We start from the raw sequence: 14,460 nt of genomic DNA on the forward strand, positions 1-14,460 counted from the left end.
AATGATATATATTTGATTCATAATGACTTAAACAGTGAGGGGTTAAAGTGAGATATTTTGACGTAATGGGTGGCCTGCTTGATATATAACTCTAAAAAAAAAATTGCCCATGAGTAACCGTATTGATTCCGAACAATTATTTCGATATTGGGCCGAATGCGTGGGCAGGGCTCAATCTACACAATACTTTTTTTAACTTAACAAAACCAGTCTTAAGACCCCAAACGGGCTAGAAAAACAAGGCCCATTTACGAGAAGCTTCTCGATCATAAATCGTCTCATATATCAGATACAACAATAGAGAGGGAGGGGAGATACAGTGTTTGTGCGAGACGGAGCGAGAGAGAAGCTTGCGATTTCGAGTTTTACAGCGCATCGAAGGTATTATCATTTCCAAACGATCTTCTATTTATTCTCTTAATTTCACGATTTATGTTTTCTTGATTTTGTTTGTGTAAAATTTTCATGGTTTGATGTTATAATTATTGTTGAATTCTGATTCGATTTAGCTCAATTTTTTATGTTTTAATATGTGATACATGTTAAAAGATGTGATTATATATCTTGATATGTTGAATTCTTGATGTGGTTTGATTGTTCATTGTTTCGGAATCGAAATTGATCAAAAAATCGTATTGTCCGTGATATTGTAATTCGATTGTGATTGGCTGCGGGAAAAGGGAGTTTTATGTGTGCATATACAAAATCTGTTTGATTATGTTTACTTATAGAGTTATAAGTTTCGAAACTGAAATTAAGAAATTTAATGGTTTGTGTAATTGTAGCTCGATTGTGATTGGCTGCGGAAAAGGGGTTTATGTGGTTACAGGTTGAAGATATGTGTGAATATGCAAAAATTTGTCGGTTTATGTTTATGTTTACGTGTTATAGAGGTAAAAGGGTAGTGATACAAATATGTGGTGACAGATGGTAGGTTAATGTATTATTAGATTTCCTGGTGATGATGTATTTCCTTTGTATGGATGTAGGGTGAAAGATGAGGGGTAGGAGTTACCGTTACAGTCCCTCGCCACCACCGAGGAATTACAGAAGCAGTAGACGTCGGAGTCCGAGTCCAAGGGGTTCGTATGGAGGCCGTAGCAGAGATGGGCCTACTAGTCTCTTGGTTCGCAACCTTCGTCATGATTGTAGGTATGCGATTTATGGTACTCCTTGTTTTGCTTACGTTGTTTTTTTGTAATAGTGCTTTAAGCTTGTAATAGTGCCTTAAGCGAATATATATTTTGGAATGTGTATTCGTCATTTAAGTTTGAGTGGCAGAACACTTCCGTCAGCTTATTATATAATTTTTTCATTTTTTTTGTTAGGAAAAATTTTAGCATTAAGGTTGTCAGCCTCTTACTAAATTGAAAAGCAACCTTCATTTTGAATTTTGTATTTTGTTAAAATCTTACTAAAAACTACAAGATCTCTGTGTTAAATTTTATCATATTTCATGGTATCTCCAACGTTGCAAGATGTAACTAATGTTCATATATGGATAAATATAATAAATTGCAGTGCTGAATAGCTAATTTAAAATGAATTATTGTAAATCTATGTAGTTTTAAAGCTGTCATATTATATGTTGGTTTGATTTTTGCAATTAAGAATTGTTGACTTCCTTAGTAACATAATCTAACATGCTCAATGAAATTTACAGACCAGAAGATCTTCGCAGACCATTTGGCGAATTTGGTCCTCTGAAAGATGTTTACTTGCCTAGAGATTATTATTCCGGGTAATTAGATTTTAACTTTTGGTTTTGCTGTACTTATATTTGACCATCGTGTTTACTAAATCTCTTTATGAATGCAATTAAGCTGTATTTGCAGTTGTTTTATTAGTCATGTAGTTTGTAAATTCGTGTCATGGCGATTTGTGTTTTTTCATGTTGAAAGTTTTGAAGAATAAGTAATTAGACTGTGTAAATGATGATTTCGGTCTACAAAATAATACAAGGAGTTGGGTATTAATATGTAAAAAGAAGATATCAGTCACAAAGTCTTTAAAGTTTTTATAACCTTAATTTTACAAGGTAAGGGGCCACTTTAATTGCATAAATGGATTCTTTGAATAAGACTCTTTCCGACCATCTCGCTCTGTATATATCCTATTTATAGTCCACTTCCCTATATGTTATAATGGGGCTGGGATTGGTCTGTCTGTGTTTTATTCAGTTGCATGCGTTTAGCAATTACGCAAAAGGTAGACTCAATGTCAATTTGCTGTTTGTTTTCTTATTGAAAGTTTCCAAGACCAACAAGTAATAAGACTCTGGAGAAGATCTTATTTTACATGAAGATTGAAGGTCGAGTTGAGTGTCAGTACATTAATGAAGATCCAAGTCATCAAGAATTTCAAATCATTATAACCTTAAATTTCCCAAGGTTAGAAGCTGCCTAATTGCATGACTGGATCTTTTCGAAGTAAATCTCTGTGGGATAATTGCTTCGTATGTCTCTCCTTCCATCCCCTTCCCATTTACCCAGTATCCATCTTTATGGAGGGAGATTGATTCAGTCGCATGTGTTCAGCATTCACACGGGATGAGCCTCATAAATACAATATTATATACTCTGACTCGTTATTTTTACTTTGCAGAGAGCCTCGTGGGTTTGGTTTTGTGCAATATGTGCACCCTGCTGATGCTGAAGAGGCCAAATATCATATGGATGGTCAAGTTTTCCTAGGTCGAGAATTGACAGTGGTATTTGCTGAAGAAAATAGGAAAAAACCTCAGGAAATGAGGGCAAGGGAACGTGTCAGGTTTAGCTTTTATTTTTTGACTGCTTATTATTTATTTTTTGGCGATGAAAGGACATACTCATGCACCCTTTGATCTTATTACCTTCTTTTATTTTGCACATTGTAAAGGCTTTTGCATGAGCTACATCATTCTCTTTTTTCTTTCGAACTCTATTAACTAATACAAAAATGTAAACTAAGCCATGCCATGCAAAGATACTTACGAATGCAATCCTTATTATATCTATGCTTTAAAAAACAGGGTTCAATGATCCTGTTCAGATCTAATAATGAGCAATAAAGATACGAGTTCATATAATATTACTGTATCTGAAATTTTCTGTTTTCAGGGGCCGATCATATGACAGAAAACCATCCCCTCAACGTTATAGAAGATCTTATTCCCGCAGTCCAGATTATTATTCACCGTCACCGAGGCGTAGGGAATATTCAAGGTATTTTCAAGTAAATCTTGTTAACCTTGCTCAGGAAATATAATTGATTTGTTGAAGTTGCTTTTTGACGCTTGCTATTTGGGATTTAGGTAGACTTAGGTAAACTTCCTTTTGGAGGCTTCCTTTCTGGGATAATTATCTCCTTGCGCAAAGTTTCTTGTGTTAACCTCTTTTATTTCTTATAGTTATATATCTCGTAAGTTCAGCTGCATTCTAGATGTATTTTTTTTCATCCTTATAATAGAAGTATACCTTTAGTACTAATAAAGAGTTTTTAAATTCATGATCAAGGATATAGAGAAATTTATATAGCCTGGTAGGGGTTATCATGAATCCTGGCTCCCCCATGCTGTATACTTTAAAAAGTGATGTATGGGAGAACATGTAATATGTAAATATACTGAGAAGAATAATGTGTCCAAAATTTCTCCTTGTGTTTCATTGGTTTTGATATTCGATACACCATGAATTATATCTGTTCTCATGCATTATTACTCACAATGAACTTCCAGATGTTAAAGGTGACTGTTTAAATGCTTGAATTTATCAGCTGGAAATACTTTATAGTTGCAGGACTAATGTGTACATGATTTGAAAGATCTGAATCAGTTCTGTGTTGATTATTGTTTAGGTCAATTTCGCCTCGACGTAGGAGCTATCGAGGAAGGTCTTACTCCAGGAGTCCTCGTGGTTCTAGGAGTCGAAGCAGAACCCCTGTGAGCAGCCGCAGCTGGAGCAGGAGCAGGAGCAGAAGCAGGAGTCCCGAACCTTACTAGAGGTGAACCCCTTGGAGACATTGGCTTCTGAATGCCGTTGTGGTTATTAGTGAGCTTAACTCAGAGGAATGGGATGGACCCTCCTATTGTTGCATAAAAAAGTAGTTATTTGCATGCAAGATTGATATTTGAAATTTGCTTTAACGGGTACTTTTGGAGCTTAACTTTAAATATCGGTCTGATGCATATTAAGTACTTATCTTAACTGTTAATCTAGTATGCATTGTCCAGATTAGTTATTTGCATGCAGATTAATATTTGCAATTTGCTTCAGTGTGTACTTTTACAGCTTTAACTGGAATATCGTTCTGAATTTCTGATAAACAAATGCAGGGACGGTCCAATATGCAAAGTTATTGGGGCGAAGTTCTAAAATAGGATTCTTAATTTTTACCTCAATATAAATTTAAATATTCTTTTTCTAAATTCAATGAATTTTCGATGCATATTACGAATGATTGACGGTGATCGACGGATTGAGCAGTTATCTTCACTCTTTAGAATTTGAAACTTAGCTTTTGAAACTTAGCTTGTTGCCTTAATGTTCTGCTCGAGAACATGATGTCTCGAAAACCAAATAAATCTGATGTTAAGTCATATGGCCTTTGAAACTTGGAAGCAGAACATCTTCGTTTCTTTGTTACTGCTATTATATACTGGACCCTCGTATCTCCCTATATTTGCCGCAACCATTTCTACCGAGCAGTAAGAATCTATTGTTTTACTCCACTGCTGCGTCAATGCTTAGGCATGGAGAGGCACTAGACCGTTCAAGCCGTGCAGGTAAAATAATAATAATAGTGTCTGTATTTAAATTATGTGCTGATTTGAAATTACTTATTTTCGAAAACTAGAGTCTATTCTAGACGTACAGGATAAGAAGAGCATTAAATATAATATAAACAATGGCTCTTAGTAATTAATATAAAATTAAGAGTTTAAACTCCAATAATATTCTTTATATTTCTTCTCTATTTCATATTTTATTCATATTGGGCTCTACTATAAAACAAAAAAAAGAGGAAAAGGTAGAGGTGAATTGGGGTGAAGGAATTTTTTTATCGTGAACAATTAAGTTAAAAGATATGTGATGGCTCTTAACTTTGAGAAGAGGAGAGAGAAAAATAAGAGACTCTTAATGATTTAAAGAGCCACTAGGAGTCTTTTGGAGCAATTTTTTTTTCTTATCCTCCTCAAATCTCAAGTTAAGAGCTTAAACGAAGAGTCTGTCGAGATGCTTTAATATGAATAAATATGTTTTGGAACATAGCGGGTGCTTAAGTAAGCTGACACAATTCTTACTTATTTAACTGTCCGTTGAGAGTGGCCTGTCGGTGATCCTCTGTGCCATAATGTTGACGCTTTGAGGCACCCCATTAAGTTTAGGTATATTCATTTCCACTCGACGGCTCCCTTACATTTCTAACCAGTTTGAACGTAAAGTTTTCAAAACTAACCAGCCAACGTTCAACTTTTCAAAACTAACCAGCCTAATTTAACAGAACTCGGGCGACCCGAGTTGGTTTTTTTGTGGAAGTGATGGTCGCCCCTACCAAGGGCGACCCATGCTGTGTAGTGGTGAGGGGCTAGGGTCGCCCCTGCCTCCGGCAACCATGTCTATCATGATGAGTTTGCTTGTTTCTGGACTTAACGGTTCATGTGAATGTCAATGTGCTTTTGTTTTTTTTAATGATTTGGTTAAGGAAATTAAGGAATTTCTTCATTTTACATAGTGTACTTAGGCTTCCACAATATAGACTTCAAATGAAACAAGATTTGCAGTTTTAAACAGATTCACGTGAATAGATCACATTGAATGGGTTTCTTAGGTGTAATACATGGGAACAAATAGCAATGTATCCAAAATTTTGCCTTAAATCTTTTTTAAGAATGATATGCCTCACTAATAACTGATTTTTAATTTGGACAATTTTATATGTATATTAGTATATATAGTTCCGAGTAAGATTTGAGAAAAACTTTAAAAATAATTTTTGAGGTATTTATTATTTTTCAATATTACTATGAAAGATGTATAAATTTAATTATTAAATAAAAGGAGTTAAAAACATGTCATTCAAAACTCACCATCAGGAATATTTTTGCAAATCGGAATGATATAATCAATTTCTATTTATATTAATTAATCTTTATTTTTAGTTAATTCAATAAATTAATCTAAACAAAAATATTCATATTACCGAAAAACCCACATATTAATTATTATCCATTTAAATAAAATAACAAACAAAAACAAAATTTTATTAATATAAGTGTTACAGAAATCGGGAATCGGACCTAATCGGTTGAGCTACCGATTCAAGGATTAATCGGAAATCGGGGATTAATCGGAAGGATTAATCGGAGTTAAAATTGGGTTTATTTTAATATTAAAATATTATTCAATATTTAGTTATTATTATATTAGCTATTTAGTAACTAATATATTTACTATATTCATAAACACTATAATTATTCATATTTAAAGTAATATAGTATTTTAATTTTAATAATTTATCACATATATTTTGATTATGAAATATATATAAGGATTAATCGGATTTCAAAAATCGGATCGGTGGCCGATCTTGTAGAGGATTAATCGGGGATTTATCGGTTAAATCGGGAATTTTTAGAACACTAATAAAATATATAATACAATTATATTAAAATTTCAAAAAAAAAAAAAATAACAGTAAGGGTCGCCCGTGTATAGGGCGACCTGTACTAAAAACAGTTTTGATGGGGCGACCTGTACTAAAAACAGTTTTGATGGAGGTCGCCTGTAGATGGGGCGATCCTCACTGCCAGGAAATTCATATTTGGGTCGCCCGAGTTTATATAATTAGGCTAGTTAGTTTTGAAAAGTTGAACGTAGGCTGGTTAGTTTTGAAAACTTTACGTTCAAACTGGTTAGTTTTGTGAGGGAGCCTCCACTCGACTGTGACAGTTGCTGGAATCCGGCGGAGCGAGAATCCGATCCGTTCCGGGTCCATTTAGCGGGTATGAATTTAACTAAAAGGAATGTAATCAGATAAAAACATCGGATAATATATAAACCGGATATGATTAGATTGATCCGATAAGATTTTTTTGAATTTCGTTTAAAATTTATTTTCAGAAAAAACAGGCCCTTCCTTATTTTCATATATATTTTTTTTCTATCTCGCTAAATATATAATTTCTTTATATTCCATGTAAATGAAAATACATGCGAAACTATCAACCGGAGTTTAGAAAAACTCCGTAGGTAGTGCCCTTAGTAATATAAAATTTTTATTTATGAGAGAACGTTTCAATTGAAAGTACATGCGTAATATCTTGGTACAAGAGAACTTGAATTAATTTTCAATTTTTTATTTATTAAACCAACAAATACCTGCCTTCAAGTCCAAAGTATGTAGAACAATAAAACACATGAACATGCAACACTTGTACGCATTGATGATGCAAATACTGCATTGTGCCATCGCGCCATTGCGCACTGCGTTAGTATAAGATTAAGATGGGATAGAAAAGAGAAGAATTAATGCATGTGTCTAGCTAAATCAAAGGCTTGAAAAAGGAAAAATTGAAAGGAGAGTACCAAACTAACTACTACCAGAAAAGCTATAATTACAAATTATAAAGAAGACATCGACGTATAACCTGCCTTGCGTAGTTTGCGTTGCGGCCCTTGTAAGCTCCTCCTTTTTTTTATACCAACAACTATATTATTATCCATGTTATTTGTATTTTTACCTTTTTCACGCGCCAATTAATTATATTCCTTCATGATGATACACTTTTTAACGAATAAGTCCCATGGCATGAAAATTCAGATCATGTCTTTAAAGAGGGGAACTGGATTCTGCCCATTGAAGAAATTATTTTTTATGTTGGGGTCAGATCTCGTAAAAAACACAAAAAATTATATATTTGTTTTGTTTAAATAATTTCATATGATTATAGATATATTTCTAAATTATTTATGATAAAAGTGTGAAATTTTCTCATAAAATATCTAATGTATTGGAGTTCAAAATTTTGGGACTCAGAAATGGGAAAATAATTGTAGAAACAGAAAATACTTTCTCTTTATTTTGAAATATAGGTTGTTTGTATTTTTATACTTTTAAGTTTTTTGATTATATATATAAAATTATAATTTTTAATATATTATATTTAAATAAAAATATATAATTAATATTATAATTAAAAGATTAAAAACAAATAGTTTTAACTAAATGATAAAAAAATTTACAAATATGTATAAAAAAATCAACCGACCTATTTCAAATAAGAGGGAGTAGAAATGTACAAATAACGTTAAAAAAAATTAATACTAACGCACGAATTCAAGACTCCTTAATTATAATAACTTTATATTAATTTGGGAAAATCGATTTTTTTGTCACTAAACTATTAACTATTTTAGAAACTTACCACCCAACAAAATTTTATCTTAGAGTAAGGCTTCAATTAATTTTCTTATTAGAATCTAATCATTCTGTTAAAAATACTTAACGTCTGTTAAGTTTTGTTCCACATGGATGATGACATGTAATCATATATTATTAAATAAATATAAAAATGAAATGAATATGTACTGTAATCATTAAGCGGGGGATACAGAGAGGTCACAGCAAAAACCCTCTTTTACAAAAGATTAAGCACAAATCTAGGGTTCTGGAAAGCTTGGTCGTTGATGGATACAATCTGCAAAGTTGAGATTCATCATGGGGGCAAGTTTGAAACGAGAGAAGGCGTCTACTATTACAAGGGAGGTACAATCGATAATATTTACAACGTTGATGTGAGTGCACTAACTATTGATCGTTTTCTTAATTTTTTACATGACATTGGGTATGGCAATGGTCTGAAACTGTACTACCAAAACCCCTTAACCACTGGTAAAGAAAGTTATGTATTTCTTTGGAATGATGAATCAGTTAGAAAACTTCACAGAGATGCTCTGTCATTAGGTTATGTGTCTTTATTCGTTGATCATTGTGCCGAAGAAAAACAAAAAAATGTTGTAGAGGAGCATGTGAGTTCTGCGGACAATGAAGGAGATGATTCTAATTTTGAGGATGAGGATTACAGTGATAGTTCTGGAGATGGGGATGAGTTTATTTCTGATAATGATATTGATATTGAATCAGATGTTGACGATGAATTACAGAGTATTAGAGAGAATAAAAAGAAGTTACTGGATGGACAAATTGATCCTCTGAAGGAGGGTAATCTGACCGACATGCATATAAATAACGGTGATTATAATGCTCCAGTGCACCCATTGTATCTAAATGATCAGCAACATGTGGACCAGCATGAAAGGCATGAAAAATGGTGTGCGAAACAATATGATGAATACATGGGTGACATGCCACAGTGGAATGAGTTGGTGCCGTATGAACTGGACTTGCTTGGAAATATATTTCCTCAGTTTGAAGATAACAATGTTCTTGGGTGTGAGAGAGTTGATAAAATGATAGAGGATGGGGAGTTGATAAAAAAACACAGAAGAAGGGAGGCTGATGAAGAGGGGGGTGGTACCAAACTCTCAAAAAAAGGTATTCTTATGAGGTGCAGTAGGTGTCTGGTAATTGGTCATAATAGAGCTACTTGCAAAACTTCAGAAGCAGAGGTGCTAGAAAATCAGAAAAAGGCAGCGGAAGCCAAAAAGGCTCAAAGTGTAGCTGCAAAAGCACATTCTCTGAGAAATAAACAGAATGTTAGAAAGAAAACACAGCAGGTATTTTGAAATTTTATACTCATCAGTCGATTTATTTCAACGTGTTTAAACATGTATTTATGATGATAATGCAGACCAAAGATGGACATACACGTACATCAGCAAATCCTGGGCAAAAAAAAAAGGCAACGACAAGTACAGAACCTCCAGCGCAACCAAAGAAAAGAGGAAGGCCACCAAAAGCAGCTCCCCCAGTTCAGAAGGTGAAAAAAACATCTGGTGTTGGTGTATTTGTGGGAGATGATGGGCACACCTACTTGTCTTCGTCAACAACCACAATGAAAGTCACAAGTTGACAGCCTACTTGTGCCAAGAAATGAGGAGCAGAACGATTAAATCTCTATAGCTTTTGTTTATGTTAGTAAAACTGATATGATCATGAACTTGTTTCTTGATTTTAGTATAAAGTGCCAAAATGAACCTGGTATTTTGGAATGGTCAGATGAATGAAATGGTCATGAACCATGCTTTATTTTGCCAGAACAGAATTACTTTTTTTTTGCTTTAAAATTGTTATCAGTTTGATGTGGTTCCCTGGAGACCTTTTTGAAGGCTGCCATAATTTAAAATATTTTATTACTGCTATGACAGTGGATAATTCCAAAACTGAAGTTATTATTTGTTAAGAAATCTGCTGCTATTCTATCTATATTTGAAGTGTGAAGTGATATTTAAATTCACAGTATGAAGATTTGAATGAAGAACCAGATGATTTAAAAGATTTTGTGGTGTACATTATTCAATATGTTTCTGCTTTTAGGGTTGAAGCACTGGGACTCCGTTCAGTGATTTTAAAGGTGTTTTTTAGATTTTATTTGTGGTTGTTATCCCATTGTCTTTCATTGATTTGGCTGGGAATTTCTCTCTTTTTATATATATCAGCTTTTATGTTCTTTTTCCGAGTGGTGGTACTCATGTGTGCCATTCAGTTGGTGAAGGAGTTATAAAGTAGAAAAGTCACGTACATAAACAAACAAATCACTTAGCAAAAACATATAAACAATCCACGCTGGCAACCTTTTAAGCTGTTTCCATATAAAAACTAACGGAGTGGTTACAATCATAAACGTTCAAAACGTTAATGGTTGTATTAAATATAAATTTTGTTAGGTGGTAAGTTTCTAAAATAGTTAATAGTTTAGTGACAAAAAAATCGATTTTCCCTATTAATTTTTGTGGTTGTTTTATGGCCATATATACCAGCTACCTAAACTAGAAACCTTATTTTAGAGCACACATTTATATTCATATATAGAAAATTAGAATAGTAGTCCTTTACACTGGGTAGGGAATGTTGGTTCACGCGCAAGTCAGCACGTGCAAAAGAATGAACTTTCTCCTTTTTTATCATCAGAGGGAAAGACTTGAAATGGACCAGATAGTACTGTCCGGTTTATCTTTCTATAATTCTGTTGCAAATTTGCAATACATTCATACACTTTTGTTTTGTCTCTCATTATCAGAAAAACACAAACAGAGAGAACATAGAGAGAGGAGGAGAGAGAGAGACAGAGAGGGAGAGATAAACAGAGAAAGAAAGGCAGAGGGAGAGAGATACAGAGAGAGAAGGAGAGAGAGGGAGAGAGAGAAACAGAGAGAGAGAGAGAGAGAGAGAGAGAGAGAGAGAGAGATCAGGAGATGATGATGAGTACTCGATTAGCACCATTGTCAGAAGAGCCAGTGATAAATGAGATTGAAGAAGAAGAAGAGTTGAGTAAAAAGGGAAGAAAGAAATGGAAAAAGTGGATAAAGAACAACTTGCTATTATTATCACAACAATCTCTCTTCCTCCTTCTCTTCAACAAGAAATCTGAAGATGATATCAAGATTCTCTTAAGTGTTCTCGGCTGTCCTCTGCTCCCTGTTTCTTCTTCATCTCCTCCGCTCATTCTAACTCCTTCTCTCCCTCATCAAGTAAGCACCTCTCAACTTCTCATTACGTATACAATACTAGTTTCAATTTCCGGTTCCGTGACTGTACCAAACTGTTACCAAATACTATATGTAATGCCCGTATTAGTATAAACATACAAATTCTCCTAAAATCTCGAGGTGCAGGGCCAGACTTAAGACCAGTAACGAAATCAGTGATGTTTTTTTACTACTAATAAGTTATTTGCTAAATTTGGTATAATAATCAAATGATTAAGGAATTACATAATCTTAATCATGTTTGGATCTGTTAAGCACCAGTAATCCACTGCTACTCTGGGTCAGTCTGGTTGATTGTCTCCGAGGCCTTAATTATGACTACATTTATGTGGGTAGCAGTTAATTACCAGGGTTCATTAAGTCTACGGACATTCTGATAAACAGTGAAAAAAATAATTTATCCTATCCTTTCAATAAATTAAAATAAAGTCCATGTCCCCTCCACTGCTACCCTATTTATTTAATTTGCATTTCTTGATTATGTTCCAACGGTATCTGAGGGTTTCTAGCTCAGGAATTTAAGAATATTAATTCCTTAATTTAAGTACATTCGCTTCCTTTACTCTCGCATTAGTTTAAAACATCAACTGCAAAACTCGGATTTTATTGAAGATATAATTCGTGCATGTATGAGAGCATAGGAAATTAGGAACAGAGATTTTCTTAAAATTTCATTGTACTAATTAAGCGGAAAAAAAGCAGCACTGGAGAAAACAAATTTTGACAATATAATTGATCAGGTCTCAACATCAGCAGAGTACATAATTCAGCACTTCACGGCAGCAACAGGTTGCCGAAAATTAGAAGGAAGTGTGAAGAACATGTATGTTACTGGCAAAGTTACTATGGCCATGGTAGATGAGCTAGGCTCAGCTGGCGGAGCTGCAGTGAGGCAGGTTCCGACAAGGGGCTGCTTCGTCATTTGGCAGATGGTCCCCAAGAAATGGCAAATCGAGCTTGTTGTTGGACGCCATAAAGTGGTAGCCGGGAGTGATGGCAATGTGGCCTGGCGCCGCACCCCTTGGCTAGGCTCCCACACTGCCAAAGGCGGTGTCCGTCCTCTCCGTCGGTCTCTTCAGGTTAGTTTGTCCTAATCTCATTCAAACATACATATTTCTCCGGGATCATATTATATTTTAACACATCAATACTAAAACTATGTGTCTAGCAGATCTTATTACAGTTAAAGTATAGAGTATGTAAAGTTAGTGGATAAAGCAAATCAAATTCAGTGATATATTCCATTGAGAAGTGCCCCTACAAGATATTAAAGGCACTTATGTCACTTTTTCGCCTTTCGCATGTTACTTGGGGGTCGTTTGGGTGAGCTTAAAATAAGTGCTTTTTGCTTAAAATAAAAAAGTGGAGTAGAAGTCAGAAGCAAGTTAAGACTTATAAGTGATTAAACTGTTTGGGAAATAAGCAGAAGTCCAGAAACAAAAGCTAGTAATCCTAACTTCTTTTAAGTGCTTCTTGACTTTTTACACAAACGGTATAAATAAGTGCTTATAACTTATAAGCCCAGAAGTCGACTTATTTTGTGCTGCCAAACACCACCTTGTTTTTCGCCTCGATCGCACTTCTTTTTAATTACTCCTTTCTTTCATCACGATAAAAAGTGTTCTGGCCTTCACGTGTAGTAGTATGGGAGCTAGAATGGCAGTCACACTTTGAAATTCTTCCCCCTAGATTATGGAATTTTATTACGGATGGGTATATCATATGATTCGTATCCTATACTGATAGTGAAATGCACAGATATTATTTTCTTCGGAGGAATTTCTTGCTAACATCGATGATTAATTACCCAGGGACTGGATCCGGTGGCTACAGCAGATGTATTTTCCTCGGCTCAATACATGGGTGAGAAACAAATCCATGACGTAGACTGTTTCGTGTTAAAATTATCAGCCGATGACACGGACCTGGCAGCACGGAGTGATCCAACAGCCGAGATGATCAAACATGTTATGTTCGGTTATTTCAGCCAGAAAAACGGATTACTATTATACTTGGAGGACTCTTACTTAACCAGAATTCAGTCACCAGGTTGTCATCCGACATACTGGGAAACGACAATGAGCACGAAAATGGAGGACTATCGGACAGTGGAGGGGGTTAGAATTTCGCATTCTGGCAAGTCCAGTGCCATCATCACACGTTTCGGAGACAATTTGAGGGGAGGTCCGGTGACAACACGAATGGAGGAAACGTGGACTATTGATGATCTAGCTTTTAACGTTCCGGGGCTATCCATGGACTGCTTCATTCCACCGGAGGACATACAGTGAGATTAGTAAGATCAAGATTATATATATTGACTGTAAATTGTTCAGAACTATTTGCTCGGTTGATAATCAATTATAAGAACTCCTTATTCTTTTTGCTTAGCTACCACATTGGGAATAATTTTGTGTTTGTTTTATAGTTCAACTTTCAACTTGATATATATCTACTAAAATGGCCCATTTTAACACATTTTCTAATATAGGATGCCTGGATTATATCAGAATTCTGGTATGTGTTTAAGTAACGGAGACATACACACGCATTTGTAAACTTCGCGTCAGAATTATTTTGGTTAAACTTTACGCTGACTGATAAGTGAGACGACAAAAAAAAATTATTGACTTTCAACCCAGTAATGACATGTACGTGACAACAAATTTAGCGGATAAATATTTTTACAAAATAAAATCAATAGCAAACTTTATTTGCATGGCTACCTTGGGAAAAAATGCAATCGTTATTCAATAGCCGATACAAACCGATAATCTTCTTGTGATTATAAATATAGATGGGTGCCCAAGAA

The 14,460-nt window shown here is 34.6% G+C and overlaps 3 protein-coding genes across 3 annotated transcripts; all 3 read left to right on the forward strand.

Annotated features, from left to right (window-relative positions):
- Nucleotides 1-246: 246 nt before the first annotated feature.
- LOC108224414 (serine/arginine-rich SC35-like splicing factor SCL33) lies at nt 247-4,252 on the forward strand. Its single transcript, XM_017399034.2, has 6 exons — nt 247-381; nt 990-1,152; nt 1,664-1,741; nt 2,605-2,769; nt 3,099-3,203; nt 3,835-4,252. Exons 2-6 carry the CDS (start codon nt 998-1,000, stop codon nt 3,977-3,979), a joined length of 648 nt encoding a protein of 215 aa, XP_017254523.1. The 5' UTR covers nt 247-381; nt 990-997; the 3' UTR covers nt 3,980-4,252.
- A 4,301-nt stretch (nt 4,253-8,553) lies between these two features.
- On the forward strand, nt 8,554-10,189 carry LOC108226672 (uncharacterized). Its single transcript, XM_017401666.2, has 2 exons — nt 8,554-9,716; nt 9,791-10,189. The coding sequence occupies exons 1-2, from the start codon at nt 8,667-8,669 to the stop codon at nt 10,010-10,012; spliced, it is 1,272 nt and encodes a 423-aa protein (XP_017257155.1). The 5' UTR covers nt 8,554-8,666; the 3' UTR covers nt 10,013-10,189.
- Nucleotides 10,190-11,092: 903 nt separating this feature from the next.
- LOC108228182 (uncharacterized) lies at nt 11,093-14,038 on the forward strand. The gene is made up of 3 exons (XM_017403697.2): nt 11,093-11,630; nt 12,389-12,727; nt 13,460-14,038. The coding sequence occupies exons 1-3, from the start codon at nt 11,355-11,357 to the stop codon at nt 13,937-13,939; spliced, it is 1,095 nt and encodes a 364-aa protein (XP_017259186.1). The 5' UTR covers nt 11,093-11,354; the 3' UTR covers nt 13,940-14,038.
- The last annotated feature ends 422 nt before the right edge of the window (nt 14,039-14,460 follow it).

Source organism: Daucus carota, chromosome 6 (genome assembly GCF_001625215.2).
Source record: "Daucus carota subsp. sativus chromosome 6, DH1 v3.0, whole genome shotgun sequence".
In the NCBI taxonomy this organism is placed as follows: Eukaryota; Viridiplantae; Streptophyta; class Magnoliopsida; order Apiales; family Apiaceae; genus Daucus; species Daucus carota.

Coding starts and splice junctions, on each gene's coding strand:
- LOC108224414 (XM_017399034.2), top strand. CDS start 998: ATGAGGGGTAGGAGTTACCGTTACAGTCCCTCGCCACCACCGAGGAAT. Junction 1,153..1,663: donor AACCTTCGTCATGATTGTAG/GTATGCGATTTA, acceptor TGAAATTTACAG/ACCAGAAGATCTTCGCAGAC. Junction 3,204..3,834: donor AGGCGTAGGGAATATTCAAG/GTATTTTCAAGT, acceptor ATTATTGTTTAG/GTCAATTTCGCCTCGACGTA.
- LOC108226672 (XM_017401666.2), top strand. CDS start 8,667: ATGGATACAATCTGCAAAGTTGAGATTCATCATGGGGGCAAGTTTGAA. Junction 9,717..9,790: donor TTAGAAAGAAAACACAGCAG/GTATTTTGAAAT, acceptor ATGATAATGCAG/ACCAAAGATGGACATACACG.
- LOC108228182 (XM_017403697.2), top strand. CDS start 11,355: ATGATGATGAGTACTCGATTAGCACCATTGTCAGAAGAGCCAGTGATA. Junction 11,631..12,388: donor CTCCTTCTCTCCCTCATCAA/GTAAGCACCTCT, acceptor ATAATTGATCAG/GTCTCAACATCAGCAGAGTA. Junction 12,728..13,459: donor CTCTCCGTCGGTCTCTTCAG/GTTAGTTTGTCC, acceptor TTAATTACCCAG/GGACTGGATCCGGTGGCTAC.